This window comes from Nesoenas mayeri (assembly GCF_963082525.1).
Source record: "Nesoenas mayeri genome assembly, chromosome: 24".
NCBI lineage: Eukaryota > Metazoa > Chordata > Aves > Columbiformes > Columbidae > Nesoenas > Nesoenas mayeri.
The window spans coordinates 2,228,445-2,254,124 of record NC_137546.1 but is presented as its reverse complement, the minus strand read 5'-3'; the positions used below and the strand labels follow the sequence as shown (position 1 = coordinate 2,254,124).

The window sequence follows — 25,680 nt, the reverse complement described above, 5'->3', positions numbered from 1 at the left end:
CATTTAAAATAGCTCATGTTAGTATCTCAAAACACAAGGGTAAATACACATTTAACTCTGGTAATTCTCCAAGGAACATCTCAGTTCTCAGCACGCAGAGGAAACCCGAAGCGCACATATTAATGCGTGAATAAAACACCTCCTTTAACTTCGTAACCAGCCTCTCCCCTTCCCCGACAATGAGGCAATATTTCCTAGAGGGTGTAACGTTTGCTGAGAGTATTTGCAGCCCGGTGGTTGCGACACGGGGCCGGGGAGATGAGGTTGGGTGGGTTGGCCATGGGAGGTCACCCAGGGAGGGTGAAGGTAACGCAAGGTTCACAAGGCCTGGAGCTGATCCCAGGCATTGTGATCCACCAGGAAAACCCAGAGAACATTCTGGAAGGTCACGGTGTCCCCGGGGAGCAGTGCCAGGGCATTCACATCAACTCGGCGACGCTGGAGGACACAGGGCCAACCCAGAGAGGTCGAATCGCAGCCAAGTTCCACCCGCCATTGACTTTTCCCTTCGCTTTTAGGTGGGGGAGTTACCGCACCAGAAAACACTGCTGGGTTTTCATTTTCACTCCCTCATAGGTTGAACCATGAGGAGCTGTGTGTGTTCTCCGCAAGGGCATCTCTCTCCTTAACATCTCGTCTTTTCTTTTAGTGTATAGGTCAATAATCAACCTGTTGTGTCTGCAGCTGGAAGCGTGAGGGCCTGAAATTAAGCACAGACCTTCCCAGACTTTATCTTCTGAGGTTAACCCTGGAGATGATCTACTCTTTGTGCATATCCAGCTGAGATCATTAAAAAAACCACCTTATTTTTTACTCCTGCATCTCAAGAACAGAAAAATCTATACTTAAGGCTACATAAATAGGCCTTTCTATCTTTATATTTTTGACTGAGGCTCTGTAAGTGTCAAAATCCTTTATTATTTCTAGTTTTGGAGCACACAGTGGCTGCCTAAAAACAAAAATCAAGGTCCCATTGTTTTAGCCCCTTTTCAATACACTCTGGTAACAAATAGTCTAATAAAAACAAAAACGTGAGGGAGGAGAGGCTGTTATGGAAATAGTGATTTGTCAAAGTCTTGAAATGTTTGGAATAGTCGTAGAACTGGCAATGGATCCGCTTCGTTTGGTAAGAATGAAGTTTTGCGGAAACACCCGAAAATAGGGAGTTGTTTCTTTTCTGTGCTCATCCTCGAATTCTCAGACTCCTGGATCAGCTCCAGCACTCGGCACTAACAAACTCCTGAGCTTTGCAAATTCAGTCTCAGAAAGGAAAACTGCATTATATATTAATATATATTACATTCATATATATAATATTGAATAGATATATTTTCATCTCTTTAATCTGTTAGTTATCAAGAATGAAATGGGGCTTTGCTATCTGGAGCAGAATGAGCAGCAAGAGTGTCTCCAGCAGAGGTGAACCTCTAACACTCAAGGGAGCAGCAACGCGCCAGCCGGCAGGCTCCGAAAACTGGTTTTCCTGTGTTCCTGTTAGTCGATTGTGCTCTGAGACACACACAGTGATTTGCTCACAGCTGCCATGGGGTGGCTTTACCTAAGAACATGCATTTTTACCAGCAGAACCCCAGCGCGATCCCCAGCAGTAGCCAGGCAGCTGTTGCCAGGGGACCAGCCCGCGTCTGTAGCACTGAAGGATTTCTGACCCTCCCAAACGGAATCTCCATGTATAAAGCAGAAGCCGGTTTGGCTCCTGAGCCTCCACATGCTGTTGCGAACCCACCGATCCCCAGCAACCAACCTACAGCTCTCCCAGAGCAAAACCTGCTCGGTCATGGGATGGTTTGTCCCTTTAGAAGCTGGTTATGGCCTGACTAGGAGTCAAGAGCAAATTCTGCTAATGGGAGGCAGGGCAGAGAGCAGCTAAAGCTCTGTGGAAGTATTTAGAAACTTCCCAGCCAAGGTTCGAATTTATATTACTTTTTTTTGTTAGCTTAAGATATGGGGTTAACCCCGGAATAAAGGGGCGAAAAGGCATGAAGCTGTGGCTGTACAGAATACCTCTCTAATCCCCGTGAAGTTGTGGTACAGAGAGATTTATCACTCCGATTCTGAAGCCATTTTTTATCATCTAACGACAGCAGTGCCAACTTCTAAGCTAAACAGCTATTTGCCCCTGTATAATGATATTTGGAGTGAATTAGAAGCCGTGGATAGAAAGTAGAGCCTCTATATTCCCAGCTAAAGAACTATGTCAAGATAAAGATTCTGAAGAAATGAAGAAACTTCAGCAGATGGTGAAAAATGGCACCTATGATCAAGAGAGAAAATGATAACAGAGAGAAAGATACACCTTATGGATTTTCTCAGCTCACCCACGGCTCGGGCTGACGATGCCGTTCCCTTTTGCAGGCCGGGCAGAGATGGCTTTTGTGCCAACCAGGAGGAAAGAGGACACCCCATCCATGATGCAACAAGGGGCTGGATCCTCCTCAGCTGCCAAAGGTGAGTCTGATGAGTTACCAACCAACAGAACTTTCTTGCCAAAAAAGTCCAATAGATGGTAAATCCAGCGATGGTGTGGAGGCTGATGACAACGGCGCATCAGATGCCACATCTGAAAACGTATGGTTTGCCCTTTTGAAGTCCTTTACCAGCAACTGTATTCAAAATAAAGCAGGCCCTTACCTTACAGAATGTTCTTCTGTAACAGCCATCTTCCTAGCTATGGATTTTATGGAGAAGATCCCAGGTCGTCTGAAGTTTCTCAGTTTCCAATTTTGCAGCTACTTGTACCAGCTCTGAAGTGGAGCTTGACAGAGCCAAGCCTAGTGAGAACGGAACAGATGGTGAGGCACGTCCTCAAGAAAAACAGCCAGAAGAAGAGATACAAAAAGCACCAGTGGGACCAGGACCATATTTTTATATTGGTGGATCCAATGGAGCTGAGCTGTAAGTAGGTCCTCTCAGCAGACTCATATAAAAGGTAGTATGGCCTTATATGAAGTCACGCAATATTATCCATTGGCCTCATAGTTTTCCTTTGATTTGCTGCCTTTTTGGAGTGGGAACCATTTAAAGAAAATTCCAATGGAAAGTATCCACTGGAAGGCCAGCTGTGGCAAAGCAGCAAACCACTATATCTTTGTATAGAAACAAAATACTCATATTTGTTTAATGACAGTTTCTCTGATGGGGCTGTCAGCACTAGAGCCGGGAACCACTGTTGTTGATCAACATTCTGTTGTGCTAAATGTAAAACAAGTGAAAAATAAGAACAGATTTATGTCCAAGAAAAACTGTCAGATCGGAAGTTCTGTTTATTTATTAGGAGTTCAAGGGATAGGAGCTAATTAAGTATTTGTTAACAGGAGGGTTAATACTTTGCTGTTTGGTTTTCCATGCACAGAGTGAGCATCTATTGCCAGAGCAGAGGCTGGCAGCGGATCTATGACGACAGAAGAGAGGATTATGCTCTGAAATGGTGCGAAACCAAGTGCCGAAAGACCTATTGCCGTTTCAAAGAAGGTAGAGGTGCCCGTGGGCCCCGGGTGGGAGAGGGAGTGAGAAAAACTCGAGAACTTGGGACTATTTTTTGTTCTCCTGCAGGTGAACAGCTTCTCTACCAGATTCCCAACAATGGAGTCCTCACCAGTAAGATTGGGCTTTTGTGCTGCCTGAGAGAGCAAGAGCGGACAACAGAGAAGATCAGCCAGAGCTCTAATGCCAAGTAAGAGCCCTCAGCTCTTTGGACCTTGACCAGAAACACCAACAGAAAGTGAGAACACATAAACAGCAGACCAGTTTCTTCTGGATGCATAACAGCACAGGATATAAAGTATATGGGGGTTTATTTCTTTCTTATCTTCTAGAAAAATCACTTTTCTTCCAGAAGTACAAACATCAGAGGCAGAATTTCTTCTTTCTCTATGTCTGGACTTACAAGAGTGCCAGGTTACCCGAAGACAACAGTCACAGTCATTCCCCACTTTTGGGTACATCATCACCCTACTTCTTGTGCCCTAGACCATGTAAATATAAGATTATTGCTGTTTCTTCTCCTTTATTTTGGATCTACCAAAAACCAAATGACAATCCCATACCACGGTTCCCTTCAGCCACCTCAAAAACATTGAGTGCATGAAGAACGCCTTAAGGTTAACATACATTCTTGCAAGTTTATAGGATGAGGTAGCTCAGGAAGAACATACAAGAAACACACAAGCAGGGAAAAAAAGCCATTTCTGAAGTTCCTCCTTGCAATCGTCCTTTCCGAAAGTAGCAGAGGAATGAACATGTTGGATGGGGTTTTCAATCTGGATTTGATTCTCCCATAGGTTACTGAAGATGGAAGAATTCTTCCCAGAATCTTTTCGCCTGGACTTAAAAGATGAGAGAAATGCCTTTTTTGGGCTTTGTAAAGGTGAGCTGTCTTAATCACGGTGGCAATCAATTTAAATAGCTACGTGAGCCTCTGAAATGTTCATCAAAGTATACGGAGTGATAATAATTGGTATCTATAAGCACGTGTATGTACACACACACACATATGTTCACGTGAGCAGCTTCATACCACACACATTACCGTAACAGAGCCATCCTCTCTGCAGAAGAACAGATATGGATCTGCAAACCAAGTTGCTCCAACCAAGGGCGAGGAATTTTCCTGCTCAAGAACGCAGCTGCTGTCCATACCCTCCAAGCCAAGCTCCTCAGCGCTGAGGAACATCTGCTCAGCAAGAAGATGCCCTACAAGGTTCCCCAGGCAAGAATAGTGCAAAGGTAGGAATGAAAGCCTGAGAATTAACATGCAAGTAGTGTGCTTGATTAAGCAGACCGGCCACAGGGAGCTGAATTGTTCCCTAGGTATTTAATGTGGTTGCCCCACATCTCATCGACCTGTGAGACTTCATTCTGTGGGACAGAGGATGTTTCTCTGGTTAGTCTGTCTCGCGTCTGCACTTCATCCATTTCAAGGCAGATCTTTGTCATCAGAAAGATCTGAGTTTAGCTCTGTCTGGAAATTTCAGGATGACTTTCAAAAGGCCAGATGCTGCAGCTCTATACATAAATATACACAGCTCTATACGTAAAACTTGGTGCAAAGCAATTTGAATTAGACGTTATCTCAGCTCCTTAGACAATGGGAGTATGTTACAAATTGTACAGCTGCAATATCTGTTCCACGCAATCTAAAAAAGCCTCTCAAATATACTCTCTGCCTCAATGCTGCAAAAGTCTCGACCTCAATCAATAGGCAGTGGCCAATGGTCACTAAAACTTTGGGTTGAGGTTGGTTTATTTTTTATTCCTTGCACGAATAAAGCAAACATGCAGGTTCTTCTTTGTAGAATCTAGACCCTGTAATCACCAGAATGTTTTGTAAAGGAGAAGAACAGCAGAAAAAAGAAGGAGAAGACACTCTGAAGAACAAGGCTCCATATTCCTTTGAAATCTGCTGTTGGCGTTGATTGTTTTAACAGCATATCCTTGTTATTTCTATGGACATCCAGCGACCTTTGATGATAGAGGGAAACAATCCCAGGTTGCATCACTCTGGCAATAAAAGCATTGGTGCTGTATGAAGGGCTCTTTGTGTTCAGACATAAACTCTGTATATTCTCCAGTAAATATTAGTAAATCTTTAATTACCTCCTGCCCCCCAGACTGGCACAGCTTCTGTTCCTCCCCAAAGGAGCTGTTCTGGGCATTTCTATCCTCTCCTAGATGCGCCCTCTGCTGCCACTCCCTTAAAAATAGTGTTTAAAAAGGGACAAACAGCTCAATTCCGTGATTTAAAAGAACGGCTGCAGGGTTTGGTGTGAGCTCTGAATTGTCCTGTATCACGGTGACGTGTAGGTGACACCTGTTGTCATTCTGCCCTGGCAGGTACATTCACCAGCCGCTGCTGCTGGAAGGGAAGAAGTTCGATGTCCGCTCCTACCTCCTCATCGCCTGCACGGCCCCATACGTGTTATTTTTCGCCCAGGGTTATGTCCGGCTGACCTGTGTCAATTATGATGCGGCTTCTGATGATCTGACTGTTCATCTGACCAACCAGGTAAAATAAGTGTGTTTCGTTCAGAAGAAGGAGAGGACGTGGCTGACAGAGAAGGGAAGGAAAAAAAAAGACTTTGGAAAGGCTAAAAATAAATTCCTCATGCACAAAATCCCTGCACCCAGGCAATGGATGTAGGTTTAAGTCAGACACAGCAATGAGGCCGAACAGGAGCAGAATCGGATCAGGTTCTGCTCTCTGCCATGGACCAGTTCTCTGCTTATCCTGACCAGTTCTCTCCCTGGGCCTCTTTTTCCTGCCGTTATTCTCTCATTCATCTGTACATCATAAGCTTCTTAGGGCGAGAAGCCTCGATTGCAGCTACCTAGCACAAAGGAGCCTTAATCTCGGCGGAGGATTTTGCTGATCCTGTTGTGCTTAAATACAACAATCATAATGATGCCAGATGCAGATGGGTTCTTCAAGAACCAGCATTCTTAAGTCTCCATCTTCCCTTGTCTCACTTCTCAAGCGAGAGCTCTAACAGAATGAGACCGTCCTGCCTTGTACCCTTATACATCTCTTCCCATACAAAAGAGAAACCTTCCTTGCTCAGCTCTGCCTGAGTTTTTACTTCCAATGAGGCCCTTCAGTCATTAGAACTGGCCCTGATGGAAGAGAATTGAAAGAATCATAAGGAAGAAAACAGTTTGCTTGTGAAGCCCTTCTCCCAGCATAATGCGGTGTTCCGAGAACTAACGAAATTTATATTACAGAGGTATCAGACAAACCCACTTTGCTTGGACTTTTATGGTTCCTGCAGCAATGCAGCTCGGGACAGCAGATCAGAGCTGCTCCCTGCAATATATGCTATTATCAGTACACACTTGTTTTCCTGGCATGGTTTGTTTGCTCAGCTAGAGAGCTTTCCACCCGGGAATTCAGGTGCCGGGGTACGATCCCATGGCGCAAGTGATGTTAAACAAAGGACAGGTGTTTACGAGCAGAACAGAAATTATCTGGGTTGCTGCTGGAAGGAGGGAAACTAGATTTACAGGAGCAGCTGGTAACAGGCCAGGCTTTTCCAAATTACACTTGATTCTGCTCTCATTCCCTTCCTACCTTTCATCCCACCAGGAATCAGGTATTCTCCTACTGTATTTCCAAAAGGCAGCAGGGACAGCATCACTGAAACTCTCCCACCTCATGGTAACTGTCCCACCGATGGAGCTGCAACCATGCCCAGCTGTTCACAGGGAAGGGGGAATTTGGGTTTGGTTGAACAATGTGAACACCCCATTATTGATAAACTCCAGCTGACATAGGGGTTAATGAGACAGTGGAAGAGAGAAGCCCTCACCGTGGTTTCCTCTGCAGATCCATCCATTCATCCATCCATCCATCCCTCCATCCATCCCTCCCTCCATCTCTCCCAGGGGGACTCTCCTCTAGGACAGCACTAGGCAGATAGACACTGCAACCTGATTTAGTCCAAAGAATATCATGACTATGACTTTAAAAACATCTCCATGTTGTGGGGTATCTGCCACACAAGCTGGTTCGCAGTCACTCTTCACCACCAGAAATCTAATCCCCCCTTTGCCCTGTTCCCCACCTCTCAGTACATGCAGAAGAAGAATTCCCTGTACAGCCAGCTGAAAGACGAGACAGTGTGGCGGATGGAGCACTTCAACAGCTACGTTAATGAGAAGTTTGGAAAAACCCACGGCCTCCCCAAAGACTGGGTTTTCACCGTGTTTACTGTGAGTGCCAGCAAGCGTTCAGTGTGCTGGGCTGCCCAATTAAGGTGGCAGAAATAGGGAGAAAACCCATCAGTTCACAGGAGCCCCCAGGGAAAACACATACACCAAGTGAGAAGGTATTGATGGTCCCATGGCAACCATTTATCTGCAGATTCCAAGCACCAAGGTGAAGACAAGAAGAGTTCAGTTGTAATAAAATGGGTGAACTGCTGAGAAAGAGAGTGTGGATGTAAATGCTAACTATAAAAATGCAATTAAGGTCTTCACGTTCCTGGCCCGGTGCTGTGGTCCTGCATTAAAAATTAAAGAGCTCTCCACTTTCTGTCTGATTTTGCCACATGAAAATCACGTCAGAGCCTTAGATCTTCTCCGATCATGGAGGAGACATAAGACCAGTGTAGAGAGGAGCTCGCTGGAGGCAGCGGGAGAAAACATTTCTAAACCTCTGACATCCAGCGACTCCTTAGAATTCGCAGTTACCAGTAACCTCCTCTGTGTGTGTCCGTTTCAGAAGAGGATGCAGCAGATCATGCTGCAGTGCTTCCTGGCAGCCAAGCACAAACTGGACCGCAAGCTGGGCTACTTCGATCTCATCGGCTGCGACTTTCTGATCGATGAAAACTTCAAGGTACGAATACGATATTGTCAAATACTAAGTAAGGTATTGGCCGGATTTCTAATGCCAACAGTATAGCAGAGTGGGCAGAATTTTCACATGGAGTTTCTGGTGGGAAATATGGCAATTTTAATGCCCGTTCAGTTTTTTTCTTTCTCCTAAAACATGCCAGATGGTCTGTCAGCATAAATCAGTGTGTGATGCCTTGAACATCACATTGAGTATACCGATTTTCACTAGCTGAGTACCTGTCGAAGGCAACTCACCCTTCCCGTTCTGAACAATCGGTCATGATAGATTCAGAAGTCAGCACCAGCATCCCCATCTCCACCCCATGTTCACCATTCAGAAATCAGCACCAGCACCCCCATCTCCACCCCATGTTCACCATTCAGAAATCAGCACCAGCATCCCCATCTCCACTCCATGTTCACCGTTTAGCGACAGGTCAGCGCAGCAAGTCTGTAAAATCTGCTAGAATTACAAATCACAAAGAGTGAATGAAACGCAGAGAAGAAAAGAAGGAAGGGAAATGTTAAATTCAGTGTTTGAGGTGCTCTGAGGGCAGCACAGCCCTGCAAAACCACCTGTCCTAAGAACAGAAAACCATCTGGCGGATTCTGCTGTTAGTAAAGCAGAAAGGAGCTCAAACATATTCCAGCAAAGGGCAGTGGGAACAGCAAACCCTCTGAAAGAATGGAATTAACGCTCGGCAGCGGGCACGGCACCCGAACAATAACGTCCTTTGTGCGGGAAGGGAGAGTAAATGGCAGAGACACAGAAACTGGTGCTTCTCGGATTTCAGCGGGAATTGTCTTTTGCAACTGGCATGTAAAGCCCTGGCTGTGTAAACCGGGAGTAAGACAGAGGATCCAGTATCGCTCTGTCGTGCTAATTCCTACTTGGCTAGGTAAAACCGGCAGTGTTTAAAGCCCATTGCGTCCCTGGGTGTTTTACATACAGACACGTAAACAAAATCTGTTTGTTGATGAGTATGGTCTATAAGAATGATGAGGGTTTGTGCACACGGGCTTGGCTGGCAGGTCCCTTGGAGCCTCTGGGAATGTGGACCAGTGTCCCCGTCCTCCCTGAGACCCCAGCAGGATGTTTCGCTCCAGCAAAGAGGCACAAAGTTAAATGAACTAAATACTTTTTGATCAGAAGCAGAAGAAAACTCTGGCTCGATCATGGATTTCCTGCACACAAAAATCTCTTATATCCACCTGCATCAGCTGGGAAAATGCTCTTGTGACAGGTCTCTGTCTGCCACCCACCAAATCAGCACATCCCGTCACCCAACGCTCCTTTGAAAGACCCCGAACTGCTGCTGTGAGGATGGTTCTACAGCAACGAGATCACAATGGTGACCGAACTAGAGGATAATAAAAGTATTGAGCAGATGCTGATGCTGCGTCTAGAACCATACAGATAAGAAATGAGGCCTCAGCCCCAGTGTGGTGCAGGATCTGGCCATGGTAGGCGTGTTGTTCAAGGAACAGGAACCATGATATCCCCAAGAACCAGCCCGAGCAGCATTTCTGACCCAACTACAGGGAGCTCAGGGTCGAAAATCTGAAGAAAAGGAACAGTCCATGGTAAGGAAGCCAAGAACAGAAATTCCAGCTTTTGGTTTCCTTTCTTTGTTGTATTTTTGCGAGGAAATTTCAAGCAAGGCACCTGCATTCTACATGAAATTCCTATGAAAGTTATGGGTATTCATCCAGACCTTTGTTTCGAAGGAGAAAACATCAAAACCTCATCAAGACAGTTATGAAGGTTCATTGAGTTTGTCTGTCAGCGCTAAATCTTATGGACTTTTAATAGGAAAAAGAAGACTCACAAGAATGAGTTTGCCAAGAAAAATGTACGTAGCCGAGGTGCCCTCTGTTGGCATCTGCAAACAGGGTTTGAGCAGCTAGTTCAGTTCTCTAGGAAAATAAAGACATTTCACTGCCCTCACCAGCTTTTCATTTGTTTAATAAAGTATTTCAAATGAGTGAAAATTATTGTCGTATTTTATTCTCAGCAAAATAAAGTGCCAAGTGAAGGCTGTCATGTAGCTAAAACCTACCCAACTTCATTTCTCAGGTACTTACAATCAAACTCGCTGCTGCTTCAGAAAAGCAATAATTTTATAATTATTTTTAACAAACAATTAAAAGGGAGTAAAATTCTCCTGAGGCTGTTACCTGATTAAACATCCATCCTTTGATTAAACATCCTTTCCTTACAAATCATGGAATAGTTCCTACATGTGTTCTATACAAGATGCAGCACCATATGGCGGAGGCAGAAAGCGAACAGATGAATTTCTCTTGCTATGGGGAAAATAAACAGTAAACAGAATTACGCACAAGTTGGTTGGTTTCACATGGATTTGCAACTGGACCATCACATTTTGTGGCTTGTAGCTTCAGAACTTGGTATTTCAAAGGGAAACGGAGATGAGACTGATGTAGATTTGTAAAATTAGTGGTTTAGATGGCTTCTAAAAGGCTGAATCTAAAGCTTCCCCAGGAAACCGAGGCCAAGGGTTCATTGAGAACTCAGCACCGAGTTTGCTTCATTTTGATGCCATGTCCACCTCAAATCAAAATGATTCCAAGATTCCTTATATCTTTGTGCTATTCAAAAAGCTCACTGTTATGAAAACTGGTATGTTAAAAAACAGGGTGCCTTTATAGAGCAGGAGTTAATCTAAAGAGCATCAGCTGGAGACACAAAATAACATGTAGAGTCGTTCTCAAATAAGTATGTGTGCAAAAAGGGATTTTGTTTAATTCCTTCACTCCCTATGAAAATTCTGCCCCACCTGCATTCTGTGTTATGGGATTTATCAGCACTCCCACCTCTCGAGGTGCTCACCAGGTCAGTAAAGGGCATCGCTCTGACTCCAATCACGATTCCCGATTTGTACCCATCTTTCCTAGGTCTGGCTTTTGGAGATGAACGCAAACCCCGCTCTGCACACCGGCTGCAGAGCCTTGAGCGCCACCATCCCCACCGTGGTCCACGAGAGCCTCGGTAATGGCCAGCAGCAGAAATCACGTCATTGCGTTGCTCGTCAGAAGCAAGACTCTGCTTTCTATCAGCTCTAGGTCCGAACCAGCCTTTAAATAAAGATACCTCACTGCTGAGTTCATAAGCAATTTAGAAGGCATTAAAAATCCTGATCCATGCAGACCTAGACAAGCTACAGTCTCTTTAGCCACGAACCGTTAGAAAGAAATAAGTGTTTAATTATTTAGTTATAATTATTTTAAAGAATATTTTCTTATAAATTTAAGTACAAAAGGCTAAATCTTAATACACAACCCTATGAGCTGGACCTGCAGGTTTTTCTCATGCCTGTTGTTCTGGATGCGCAGGAATTTAAGCTGGTTTTTGCAGCGTTCTATAGCGTGTTTAGCATGTCCCACTGTGCTGCACCAGCAGAGCTACCAACCCTGGTGTGGACTATGCAAAGACTGAAAAAACCCTTACATGGTCTGATATACACAAACCAGAACTGGTTCTGCCTGGAGGACCAAAGTCTCTTTCCCCTCTTACAGTGATATCACAGCAAATCCATGTATGAAGCAGTAAAGTGTCTGTACTCAAGATATTAGCGATACCCTACTAATGCTTACGTACATGTGTAGTTACCTTCCTGTGCATATGTATGTTCATTTTGGGGTGTATTCATATCCTATATTGCATTACAAGCAGTTTAACAATATTTTTCCTACCAATCTCCTTAAATGTTTCCAGTGGAGCTGAAGCAAATGCAAGAATAGTTTGATGTTTGAGTTGTTTTGTTTTTTAAATTGTCTTAATAGTAACAGTTGACAGAGGCCACAGATCATGGGTTGGAAACCACTTCCCCCCCCATCTTCCTCCTCTCCATGCACACACAACTTTGTGTAAACTCGGATGGATTTTATTGTCAGGAGTGGTTTGGACCATCTCACAACTGCATCTTCTTTTCCAGATCTGGTTCTGGAGGTTTTCCACAAGTGTCTCAAAGGCCGGCGCATTTTGCCCTTAGAGACTCTTTGCCACTTTGTGCTGCTGTATCACGAGGATGCTGCAGAGATGAGGCGGCCACTCCGGACTGCTCCATGCACGGGCAGGTTTCTGCGGCCCCGCACGGCCGGGACCGGCCCCCCAAAAACCCCCATGAATTCTTCCAAGAAACTCCATCATTCTAGAAAGAAAGACTCCAGAAAGAACTGTCAACAAACTGTCCTACCTGTACCACAGGTGGTACCACCACTCTTCCATGGGAAAACCCTCTGAAGAGAGAGGGATTCCACGAGCTCGGAAGATATACAAATAAAATATAAACTTGATTGCACTCTGAGTGTCCGGCTCATTTCCATCATATCTAAACCAACAGGTATCAACCTCGACTGGGGGACATGTAGTTATTACCTCTAGAAGTATTTAGTTCTACTCATAGGTACCAACCTCAACTGGAGGACCTGTAGTTATTACCTTTAGAAGTATTTAGTTCTACCCATAGGTATCAACCTCAATTGGAGGACCTGTAGTTATTACCTTCAGAAGTATTTAGTTCTACCCATAGGTACCAACCTCAACTGGAGGACCTGTAGTTATTACCTTTAGAAGTATTTAGTTCTACCCATAGGTATCAACCTTGACTGGAGGACCTGTAATTATTTCTAGAAGCATTTAGTTCTTCTGCAGAAAGTAAAACTATAGCCAGAAATTATAGGAAAGCCGCAGAAAATGAGAACAACCCCTGTCACGTTACATGAACAGTCGTGGTGCTGGAGGATGCTGTTCTAGGCTATGGCAACTAAACTTGCTGCACATAATTTGCAACTCTGTGCTCACGAGAGATATTAGAAAAATTAGTGTTTGTTCTGCTATATTAGTTTAAAAAAATAATCCTTTTAGTTACAGTCACAAAATAAAGAGTTTATGATTCAAACTGTCACACAAGGGACTCGCTGCAACATCCACCAGGGTCACCAGGTGGCAGGATGACACTGCCCATGCAAACACACAACTTGCTTTTCCAACAGTTTTAGAAGAAAAAGATAAAATCTCCAAGAAGCACCAGAAATTCTGAGTCTCTTTTCCTGGTGCTTTTAAGAACTGAACAGCTCTGCCAGGCTGGGCTGAAAGCGGGCAAGAAGCTGGGAAGATATTTGGGAAAACAGGTGTGTAGTCACACAATGGCTTCATCTCCCTTTCCTTGAGAAACAACAATAAAAAAAGTCAAGCAAAAATAAAATATTGTTATAGACATTTCATGAGATGTAAATGATTTGAGGGAGGAGCCTTGTTTAACCTACAGTCCATACAGAGATCAGCCCGCTGTTCAAAGCAGAACCTGAAAACCCCAGAAACTCTGGGATTTGAGCTGAAAATTCAGCCGTGATCTGACTCAAATATTGCAGTGGCTGCATCCTGATAAAATGAAGCCATTGTTCTCTCAGAATGGAAAGTTCTACACCGGGTTTTCTTACCAGCTCGCTGTTCTGAGCCAATAGCTTTCGTTTTCTTTGATGCAAAGGACTGCTCTTTTACCGAAATTCTCCAGGGCTTAAATGATTCACACGTGGGGTATTTCCCTCTGAACTGGAGCTTTGAGAAGTCAGGAAATCGGTTGCTTTTCCCATCAAGAAGCCGCCGTACAGTCAGGGGGTTGGGTGAGCAGGAGGTGGAACTGCTCTCCAAGGCGGGCGGACAAACCCAAAATGCCACTTCTGCGAGTTTCCAATGAATAATTCACCTCTGCTCATCATGTGCAAGTATTATCTGGCAGCAGCATCGCATATTCAACACCCACAGCCCAGAATCACAGAATCAATGTCAGGGATTGGAAGGGACCTGGAAAGCTCATCCAGTGCAATCCCCTATGGAGCAGGAACACCCAGATGAGGTTACACAGGAAGGTGTCCAGGCGGGTTGGAATGTCTGCACAGAAGGAGACTCCACAACCCCCCTGGGCAGCCTGGGCCAGGCTCTGACACCCTCACCATGAATAAGTTTCTTCTCAAATTTAAGTGGAACCTCTTGTGTTCCAGTTTGAACCCATTGCCCCTTGTCCTGTCACTGGTTGTCACCGAGAAGAGCCTGGCTCCATCGTCCTGACACTCACCCTTTATATATCTGTAAACATGAATGAGGTCACCCCTCAGGCTCCTCTTGTCCAGCTCCAGAGCCCCAGCTCCCTCAGCCTTTCCTCACACGGGAGATGCTCCACTCCCTTCAGCATCTTTGTTGCCCTGCGCTGGACTCTCTGCAGCAGTTCCCTGTCCTGCTGGAACTGAGGGGCCACAACTGGACACAATATTCCAGGTGTGGTCTCCCCAGGGCAGAGCAGAGGGGCAGGAGAACCTCTCTGACCTACTGACCACCCCCTTCTAACCCACCCCAGGTACCATTGGCCTTGTGGCCACAAGAACCCAGTGCTGGCTCATGGTCACCCTGCTGTCCAGGATGCCTTAAAAACCTCCCCAAGATTTGCCGCACGTTGCCAGGGGCACAAACTTCCACCAGACACTCCAATCTTTCATTGCTCAAATAGTAGCTCTGCTGATTTTTTTTTCCCCAAAAAAATGTTGCTGCTTTTCTGCCGTCATCAGGAACGGAAAAAAATGATCAGTCGCAGTTTCCTGCTATTTTGGTAGCGGAAAAGCTGGTTTAGCCCCAGCCAGGAAATGCTAAGCCACTTGCTTAGAAAGGGAGAAAAAAGTGCAAGTGCACAGATCTAAAATTAAATGACACACGCACCATGTCAGGGGTCTATTGCTGAAATAGTTCTGCGGGAGAGGGGAAGGAAATTGGGAAATAAAACTCAAGAACACTGCGACAACCTAAAGAACAAAAGCTCTCCTTCCCAACTTGCTTAGTTATATCACACAGGCGCTTCGTTCAGTGTGCAAGTTTATTTTACCTTTATGAAAGGTCACAATGGGAAATCTTGTTGAAAACATTAAAAAGCAAGAAGGGTCGAGACAGAGCTGAGGATAAACACACCAGCATGGAAGGAGCAGGAAGAAGGGTCTTTACTAGCCAGTGTTTTGGCTTCTGAGTATGTTAAATCCCACAGCAAAACTGCTGATAAGGCAGAGACAGTCTCACACTTTAACAAATGTATCCTACTTAATCCAGACCAATGCTTCCACCCTTCCCTGGCTGAATCTGCAGGGCACCCCAATTAAGAATCTGCACCATTCCCAAAGCAACAGAGGAAAACTCACCCTTTTCAAGTGAATTTCACGTGGGGATACAAACTGGAAAAGCTGTCAGTAACACAAGAATTAACAGTAAGAGGATCAAAGAAGGCAAAAATACATTGAAAGTACTAATTACATGCACAACATCCTTTCCGTGTTGAGAAATACCACTGCTCCTATTCTACACGAAGGTAAGGTGAAAGGGTGGGATAGAGTGAATGTTCTTCCTAGCAGCTAGAAAGTGCGGCGCCAAGTTGGGATTTGCGCTGGAAACACAAAATATTGTCTTTATCTCAACCCATGAGTTTTCTCACGGTGACTCTTCCAGTTCTCTCCCCCATCCCAGTGCGGGGAGTGAGCGAGTGGCCGCGTGGGGATCAGCTGCCGTGGATTAAACCACAACACTGTCCCACTTCTTTGGCTTTTGCAACACATCTGGGGACGCACTAACTTCTGCTCTGCAGCCATTGTAATGTCACAGAGCCCTGCTTAAACCAGCACGGCATTCCGACTCAGAATAATCCCCTCTGAGTATTTAGTAAGGTGATTAGCAGAAATGTCATTGTTCTGTTAGGATTTAATTTAGGAGTCCTGTCCTGGCTGCATTATCTGTAAGGAATTGCAAGGAGGCTGATGTAATGGCTGCACGGTTATAACCTTCCATGTGAAGGTTGAGTCAAACCGCATTTTTACCCAGAGCTGATCCGGTCATTGAAGAGTCTGCTCCAAGCAGCTTTCCCAAGAAGGAATCCAGAGCTTTCAATCTATTACTGCAGTCACATAACACGAAAATAATCATATAAAAAAGGCAAGTTTCAACTAGTTGAAGCCACAGGCTAAATTCTTATTTGAAATCAGTGTCAAGTCACACAAAGCGACCAACTCCAGCTAAATTGCTGCCCCTTTAAATTCAGGCCAAGACAGTTAATTCCAGCCATGTTAGAGCTCTATGAGACTGAAAAAGCATTAATCCAACATTTAAAAATACCCTCCGTGGTACGATTCTCAGTAAGGAGAATACCTTTCAGCTGCTGATCAAGTCACTGGAGCTACACTAGAATACACCAGCAGATGTTCTGCTGCTTAAAAAGCATCGAGAAGAAACGTTGGGCTTTTCTCTGCTTTCCGCTGTTTGTTCCTACTCTATAAACTCTGGTGAAGAGACCATTAAACATCTTTCTGTAGACGGCGTGATCATTTGACCCTTTCAGAAGTCAACGTGCTGTAACTCAGTATTCAGTACCCAGGATTGCTGAGTTACAGAAGAGAAGGAAAATAAATGATATAATAATGTATATAATGATGCTTTACGCACCCAGTCCCTCCCTTTGGTTTTTTTTTTGCTTAAAGCTGAGCTCATCTCCCCATTCTCCAGCACATCCCAATTCATCTCTTCTCACTGCGGGCTCTGGGTGTGGAAGTAGCAAGACTTCTCCTCGGGTGTTTTGTCTCCGTGTTCTTCTTCTGGAAACTGGCAGCTGCAGGTCTCTTCCCTCTGGTGTGAGGGTTGTCGAGCCAGAGGCGGCCTAGAGAAGTGATGTTCCAGATCTGCAGTGAGAACAAGCAAAAGCACCGCACATACAAGAGGTCTGTGAGCTGCCCCTGGTCTTCACCAACACGTCCCCTCTCTGGAGGAAAGGACCAAGATGCAGGTGACGCACCTTAGTGAAAGCAACCCACCCAAAACCAGAGAGTAAATCCGCATTTACTCTATTTATTCGACTTGATTTATTCCATTCTGGCTCTGAAAAGCCAGCCAAAAGCGCACAAAAGTGAACTTACCGTCAACTGCGGGGTATTTCTCTTTCTTCAGGGTCCATATGCAGAAATGCAAGAGGAAGGTGAGCAGGATGACAACAAACACGGCCACTGCAGTAAGGATGGCCAGGATGGTGGTGTAGAGAGAGTCAGTCGTCATCGGAGCTGCAATTAAAAGTATTTATTAAAGACGAAGAAACCACACGCACAGACTATTGTTAAAGGAAAGGCAAGGAAATTGAGATTAATTTCCTCCTTCCGTGGACAATAATTTTCCAAGGAAAAAAAAACCAGTGTGGGTATTAACAATAAAACTGAGATGCAGATCTAGCAAGCGCAGTTCAACGGAAACCTGATAATTTGCCCAATAAGTGCGCTCTGTTTAAGGACAGTTGTTGGGCTTTTCTCTGCCTTTATTACTGACAGTGCTTTAATGGTGGAATCGTTGTCCATTACATCTACCTGTATTAATATTGCAAGAAACACACCAGTAATATTCAAAGCAAATTTTCACGATAGCGAACTCTGGGTGATAACTACACAGCAAGTCACCAACTGAAGAAGCAAAGAAAAGTTATAGGCTCAAAGAAACAAATTATTGTGAGAAGGTACCTTGCTCCAAATCTTTACCAGGGAAACCACACACTGCGTTATGTGTGCTGTTGCCTTGCTTGATTGTGAGAAACCCAAATCTTTCACAACTAAAAGAAGAACAAGAGTCACATTTAGAGTGTTCCTGCCTTCCCCTCCATTCCTCTCCTTGGCTCCTTCCACAACTTGTCTCCTTTTCTCCTTTATAGCAGTGCAGTTAAATCAAGATAACACTACATCACAATTGTTGCTATGCACATTTCTTAGCCTCTTTGTTTCAATTGATATCCATATTTGGAACAATTTTGAATCAGTTTGAGCTGGACTTGGAAGAAGGTTGAACACACAGCAGTTTGTCTTGAATTCTGCTTTGAGACCTAAAGTCAAATGGAGAGAGAAATATCCTCTATTGCTGAGTTTTAAAAATAATGATTTAATCTCACTGGGGATCTTGTCTTTGATTCAATTTTATTTCCTAATTTCCTAAACATTTGAGAATTTTATCACACCTGTTTCCAAAGTTTCCAAAGTATCCAAAGTATCAATAAATACATACTCAGTCCAGTTTCGGCACCAGCCGTTCTTAACGTTGGAATAGGTTCCTATCTCACAGGGTTTACACTCGAACGTTATGTCTATAGTGCCTGGAAGAAAAGAGAATAGGAATTATTAGTGATCAGTAGCTTCACTGAAAGATGGGGATAGAACAGACTAAAGCACAATGCATTCCCTCTGCGCTTTTTCTGCATTATCAATCACCCCCCGGAGAAACAGTTCTACACAATTCTTGCCACCTTTTTGCATTTTGGGACACATATGGGTGGGCTCCTTGGGGAAGAGGTACAGAAAATTCCATCTGACGGCAGTGGGCATGAAGTTAATAGGTAACACAGAATAAAAGAGCTTTCTACTGAGAGTTCTAGCAGCTTGGACGAAAAGTGATACTGCAAGGCTGAGCGGGAGAGCGAGTATTTCCAATTTAGGAAGGGAAGAATTACAAAATAGGGACGCAGGGGTTTTAGTCAGAGGCCAGGGTACAAATGGCACTTCTCTCTGCATCATGAGCCTTCCCAAAAGCAGGTTGTAATAAGCGAAGACGACTGCCTGCTGCTCAGCCAGACACTTATACTGAACTCTGCCTTTTAGACTTTAGTTACCGTGCTTAACCAGCTCCTCGCCCTCCGCACATTCGGGCAGTTTTGTACAGTGGCCACAGGAACTATCGGTGCAGCTGTAGCCCTGGCGGCATCTGCATTCCTGCTCCTTGATGTCTTGACATGGGTTGTCTCCTGCCAAGAAGAAAGAAGTTAGACCTGGCCTTGCCATGGAGGCCAGAAATTAACGTTCGGCTTAACTGGCTGGCACAGGTGAAATATTTCTTTACTGTGCTCTGCTGGAAAAAAAACAGATACCAGGAGAATGTCACCCCCATGTATACTGGATAAAGTCTAGCGTATGGAAATTTCCACCAGCACCTGCTTGCTAAACTCTGTTGGCAGAAGTGGGTCTCAATCCAAGCCATAAAGCCAGCACCCTTCCTACCCCATCCTTCTATTTCTAGAAGAGTTCTGTTGTGAACTTGCCTGCACTCCAAGAATATCACCTATAATTCTGAGAGGCTCCTGGGTTCATGAAAGCAAAGGGCTGATCATATATACTGGTCCAAGCAGTAAACAGCGCCAGGCAGTTGGAAGCAGGTTAGGGAAAAGTGCTGTTCAACCAAAAAAATACAGAGGGGAATGCTGCCAAGGTCAATGGTGTACTTAAAAACCCACAGCGAGCAGCAAAGATCAAGCAAAGATTATTTCCCGAGGTTGGTGATGGAATTTACAGGGCCACCAGGGAACTGCCCACATCTTCCTCCACCCACCGGCCTCCAGAACTTAATGAAGTCTGGTGGCAAAAATGAAACAGCTCGGGGATGCTTTTTCTCCTGTGTATCACGAGCAGGTGAGTCTAGAGTTGCTCCCCCCAAGCAATGACTCTCCTACCTCATCCTGAGTGACTTTATCTCAGTGGGAAGGGAAATCCCCTGGGGTGTTCACACGACGGAGGACTCTTGCTGCCCACCTACGGATGTCCCTGCTCGTGGCAGGGGTTGGACTGGATGAGCTGTGGAGGTCCCTTCCAACCCAAACTGTTCTATGATTCTATGAAAGATTCAACTTCTCAGCCAGTCCTGTTGCTAACCCATGGGACAACAACACTGCCATGCTGGCTAGAAACCTGCAGCAACCCTGTTTTCGGACAAACAGAGAGAAAAAAGGTGCGTTCCTCACTATGTTCCTCATACCAACAAGCTGCATGTTGTGTCCTGTTCAGCTCCGTCTCCCACTAAAGCAGGAAGAACAGTTTGATTGCACCTGGGACCATGGAAGGGTTGTTAGAATCACTTGTTCTGTCCATCAGCCCAACAGGCACAGAAGCATCATCCAGTCAGTCCTGCAGCTCGCTTGTTCCACCTTGAGCATCTTAATTTTACTTATGAGAACCCATTACCATTTCACCACCGGCCTCAGGTCAGGCAAGGACACAGGTTAGAACAGGCTGCTGAAAGTACTGATCACCTTGCTGTTCATGGAGCTCTGGGACAAGCACAGCTCAGCTGAGCAGAGCACCTGGAGGGTGATGCTTCCTGCTCTCGGGGACATCAAACTGCAAAGGACAAACTGCAAAGGGCATCCTCACCAAGAGCATCACTCCCTGGATTCCTTCTGAGGTCCCAAGGGCACAGGCAACCTCCGAAACCATGTTTGAATGGAGCCAGGGCTCAGCATCAGCATTAAGTGAACATCATCTTTCATTGTGAGCAAGACTAAGCCACAGAAACTCAGCTTTCCCTTTCCCACTACAGAATAACAAGTATAAGCACGTAACAAACCTGAAACGTGAGTCCACTCTGAAGTTTACAGCCAAGGCACATTGTGAATTTACAGGGCAGGAGGGAAGCCCTTGCCGGTTTGTTTTGTTACTCAAGATACGTTCACATACACACACCCACCCCTCTTCCACACTTGATCACCCTGGTTGGCACAAGGCAATACTGACAAACAGAAAGAAGACAGACACATCATTCCCTTACCCGCAGCTGAGCTGCACTTGGGGCAGCATTTCTTTTCGTCTTTACTGATTATCCTCAGCTCCCCATCCTGGCACGCTGTCCCCAGGCTTTGCTGTGGCCACAGCCACAGACACACCAGCAGCAGCAAACAAGCTCGAACCCTGACGCGAGCGACCCCGTTCCTCCGCTCCGTCATGTCTTGAGCTGCGCAACCCGAAGGGTGGGCTTGTATCAGGGCTCCCCGTGCTCTTCCTCCCGCCGCTGCGGAGGGCACCCCGCTTTTTGTGGCTGCACTCTTCCTGCTTCTCGAGCGGCGGGGAGGAGATTTCATTTTACATCATCAGATTCTTCAAACAGCAGAGCTCAGCAACCACGAGTGACTCCCACGAGAGGTCAGCAGGTTGAGGGCAAGATGGAGCGTCATGTAATTTGATTTTGCAAAGGATTTTGCAAGCTGATATTGAAAATTAACACAAATTAACAGGCTGCCCAGGGGGGTTGTGGAGTCTCCTTCTCTGCAGACATTCCAACCCGCCTGGACACCTTCCTGTGTAACCTCATCTGGGTGTTCCTGCTCCATGGGGGGATTGCACTGGATGAGCTTTCCAGGTCCCTTCCAACCCCTGACATTCTGGGATTCTGTGATTAAATCAGTGTGTGAGCCTCAGCATTCTCAGACTATTTCATTCTGACTTAGAGTTCCTAAGAATTTAGAAACCTTCAAGGATTTAATTCTCAGATTGCAATGAATAGTGTCCATCCACCCACTCAGATTTTCTGCTTCTGTTAATTGCTTTCAGCCTCTTTCACTCCAGACCAGGAGACTCTTGAATTAGTTTCCAGAGGTGATGTAATTCCATACGGACACCATGAAATCAAGAGAAAGAATATTGTCTTCCCTGGAGGCTGCAAGATCAGCCCTGGTACCAAAACTGAACGTAATTGCAATGGGCTCTTTAGAGATAGAAACAGCTCCTCTGACCCCCAGGCTCTTGGGATTTAGGCAAGAAAATAAAACTGCACATAGGCACAGAGCTGTTACCTGCTGCTGGGTTTCAATTCCCATATGTCTTGCCTTACACAGACACATATGTGAACTTCCATCTCTGCTTTACATGTAGGCAGCTTGCTTGCTTTCCTCAGTTAATTCCTTAGTTTAATACGCAGCCAATGAAGCTGAATGAACTCCCCACATAGACACGATCACTCCTCTAAACTTTCTTCCCAAAGATTCACCTATGGACCCACAGGGTATGTCAGTCAACACACTTTTCACTTGGTCTTTGGTCTACCCAGGGATCCCCCTGTGTTGCTGTCACGGCTTGGAAACAATCAGATAGGTTTGGTATGCAAGAGACTCTTCTAGTTCTAAAAACGTATCTTCTTTTGAAAGTTGTCTTTTTCTGAACTGATCTCGACGTGTTTTCATTCTCGCTCGAGCAGTGCGGTTGCGCACAGGTGCTGCCAGATGATGGAACATTCACAGTCAGATCACAGGCAATAGTTGTACGCGCCACATCTAAATCTCTCGAGTCAGCAGTGACCTTTCAGAGACAACTTGTCTATCTGGCTTTAAGATCTTTGGGGCTTTTTAAAGCTGACCTTACGTGTCCCTGATGTCAGGTAGTGACATTTCATCCAGCAAACCCTTTCCTGCTCAGTCCTGCAGGTGATGTCCGTCAATGCCACCCAGTTCCATGCTGCCGCCCTATTCCATATGGTTTCCAGCTCTCTCTGCACTTATTGGTAGAAAAAAATGCCTATTTCAGTCACCAATAAGCAACAGTTCCCACTCCTATAACCCACAGAAGAAGGGACTCTCTTCCAGTTACATCTTCCCATACCCACAAATAAGCTCAGGGCAGACTAATGCTGAAACACAAGTGCACAGAGTGATGGAACAGAAGAAAAGAGGTTACAGATCTAAACCCTTTTCCCTCCTCTGTGCTACCATGGCCTGCACACAGAACACTGCAAGGGTAATGTAAAATACAATTACTGTGCAGATGGAGAAACAGACATTGTCACCTTATTTAATGACTTTGTGCTCATTAGTAAGATCTGAAGTGCTCAATTATATGTGGAGTGCTCAAGAATCAGATTGGAAGGAAGAACCAGTGGATTCTTCCACCCATTGAAGAGCACCAATGTAGCAACTTGTACGTCTGCCTTCAGGGCACACATTCCTGAGAGTATTTACAAAACTGGCTGTGAATTCTACTTTTTCCCACCTTAAGGCCACCCAGCAGGGAGCTGAGCATTATACGCATCACCAGGAGCCTCATCTTACACTTTCCTTTTGCTTGGGGCCACTGGAGCCACCAGTTTGCCGAACTGTCCAAATCACGAACCTTTTGGAAAGAACAAAGGGAAAAAAGAAAACAACAAACGAGCATAACTACTGCTCAAACACATAATTAGCTCTTGCAAGTCCGGTAGCTTTACTGACATCCCTTGGACTTAACGTCAACGTTACCCAGGAGAGTATTCGGTTTCCTGACATTGAGATTTTGCTGATTACCCACAATGGGTGACCAAAGAAACCATACGGTTCCATTGCAAGTAAGAGGTGGTTCACATGAAATCTACGTAATTTCTGAATGACTAATGATAGTTTGGTCGATGTATAAATTGCCATGTAGGCTCCACCTCGTAAGTCATTCTCATCCCACTGTATAAAAACTCCATTGCTAGCTACAGGATCCCCATTCTGTTGTACGGATCTTGTCTGTGCTCTTGGGAAACAACTGTCAGTCGGTCTTTGAGTAAAGAGCCCTGTACTATGTCATGACAGCTATAAAAGGTGTTACCCACACAACGTGATTTGCTGCACCAGGGAACCTGTGGTAGAACAGCAGCTCTGATGGGCTGCAGAAAGCACAGAGGAACACTCTAAAAAATAAGTTAAATATATATATATACACACGTATATATATATATACACACACACACATACAGGTGTGTGTATATATATATATATATACACACACATATATATATACACACACGTGTGTGTGTGTGTATATATATATATATATACATACACACATATATATAAATATATATAAAGGACAAATAATTTATCTGCAGCCTGAAACTAGAAGATGAAATCGTTGTGTTCCTTTGAGCTCTGCTGAGCTTTAGGCCAGGCTTGGGTTTCTGCAGAGAGCAGGACCAGCTGCCCCATGGTTTCCAGATCTTGGGGTGCTTGTGGAGCCCATCTCGCCCGCCCTCTTTTGTCACCCAGGCAGAATTACCACCCTGCACACCCCGCCTGGTACGGCTCGGGGCACAGGAGTCAAACCACGCGGGAGAAGCAAACGTGACTCGTAGTGCCACACGTGGGTTCCTGAAACAAGTTCAGTTCTCACCCCAAAACAATCCGGGTTTTGCAAAGACACCTGGATGCTTCTTTTGAGCAAGAACCCTGCAGCACATCAGAGCCCTGGAGCCCACGGAACGAGTCTCCCCGCCACCTCGGGGACGGTTGCACATCTTGGTCACCACAAGCGTTGACTCCTTGCGGACAATCCCAACGGAGCGGAGACCGGGGAGCAACAAACTGACATTTCAGAGGGAAACCAAACCAGACAGAGGTAAAATCCCCGAGTCCCTGACGCTACCGAGCCGTGTGTTTCCTTCCCCGCGCCGCGGCAGAGCAGCAGGTGTGACCTTTCTTCATGGCAAACCTGAGTCACCGCGATGCTCTTCAAAGTCACAGGAGCATGTGAAGAGAAGACGCAGGAGATAAAGGATCTGAGCAGCCACGCAGAAACTTGTCATGTACCGGTAGGGGAAAACCAACAAAAGAAAAAGACAAGGGAGGAAGTGAACATAAAAAGCATAAACTTATGGACCTGCGGCGTGGTTTTTTTATAGATTATAACAACTACAGAAACACGTTATCTGCCAAATCTACAGTCTGAAAGGAGCATTCAAGAGCTACAAGATCAGAAAGGAGTGTTCAAGAACTGCAAAACCCAACTCATTTACATATGTTTTTTTCCAACGTGGCTCTCAAATATCATCTTTCCTTGTCCTAATTCTTCTCCAAAATCAAATGCAGCAATGCAATTAGCAAAACAAGCCTCCATTTAAAACCAATAGCCCTGTTAACACTCCGAGCAGACAAATGTGACGGCCTCATACGTGGGGGAAAAATATCACGGATAGGAAGCCCGAAGACAAGAAGGGTTGGGGTTTTGTTTGGGTTTCCACCTGTTTTTTGTGGCTTAAGTGGCTCCATGGCAACCAAGATGTATTTAATGTCCAAATCATATAGGTTTCCCAAGTAGTCTAAATGCCAATGCCGTTCACACTAACACCAGAGTTAGCACCGGTTTGCAGAATAAAAAGTCTTGACACCTCAGATATATAACACTGGAAAAAGTTTCCAGCACAGCCCTATCTTTACCAGCTTAGACGAAGCTGCACAACATCAACTCTTTCTCAAGGGCCTGAAAAAGGGGAAATTCGAATGGTTCAAAAGCAAGAACTTCCTCTGTGACAGCGGCCCGCACCTTTGAGAAGGGGAAGTTTCATTTCTGGCCATAGGAACACAAGCGTGGGCAGAAGGCAGCGCCAATTTGTTCCAGATTCTCTGCTTATTTTTAACTACTTTTTGCCATTTTAAGGAGGACTGGAACAAAAAGATCCAAGCAGGTTTTACACAGAAGACCGACAAGACTGAACATGGCAACAAAAAAAAAACCCCTGTTATTCCTTGGTGTACATTAATA

The 25,680-nt window shown here is 45.1% G+C and overlaps 2 protein-coding genes across 2 annotated transcripts; one reads left to right on the top strand and one right to left on the bottom strand.

Annotated features, from left to right (window-relative positions):
* Positions 1 to 2,354: 2,354 nt before the first annotated feature.
* Positions 2,355 to 12,616, top strand: TTLL10 (tubulin tyrosine ligase like 10; the record flags this gene model as incomplete). The annotated part of the gene is made up of 11 exons (XM_080358758.1): positions 2,355 to 2,466; positions 2,748 to 2,913; positions 3,371 to 3,489; positions 3,571 to 3,691; positions 4,299 to 4,384; positions 4,572 to 4,743; positions 5,851 to 6,022; positions 7,582 to 7,722; positions 8,234 to 8,350; positions 11,269 to 11,362; positions 12,309 to 12,616. The coding sequence occupies 11 exons, from the start codon at positions 2,355 to 2,357 to the stop codon at positions 12,614 to 12,616; spliced, it is 1,608 nt and encodes a 535-aa protein (XP_080214884.1).
* A 4,311-nt stretch (positions 12,617 to 16,927) lies between these two features.
* On the bottom strand, positions 16,928 to 21,272 carry TNFRSF18 (TNF receptor superfamily member 18; the record flags this gene model as incomplete). Its single annotated transcript, XM_080358757.1, has 6 exons — positions 16,928 to 17,079; positions 17,314 to 17,454; positions 17,902 to 17,990; positions 18,437 to 18,524; positions 19,038 to 19,169; positions 20,963 to 21,272. 6 exons carry the CDS (start codon positions 21,270 to 21,272, stop codon positions 16,928 to 16,930), a joined length of 912 nt encoding a protein of 303 aa, XP_080214883.1.
* Positions 21,273 to 25,680: the final 4,408 nt, after the last annotated feature.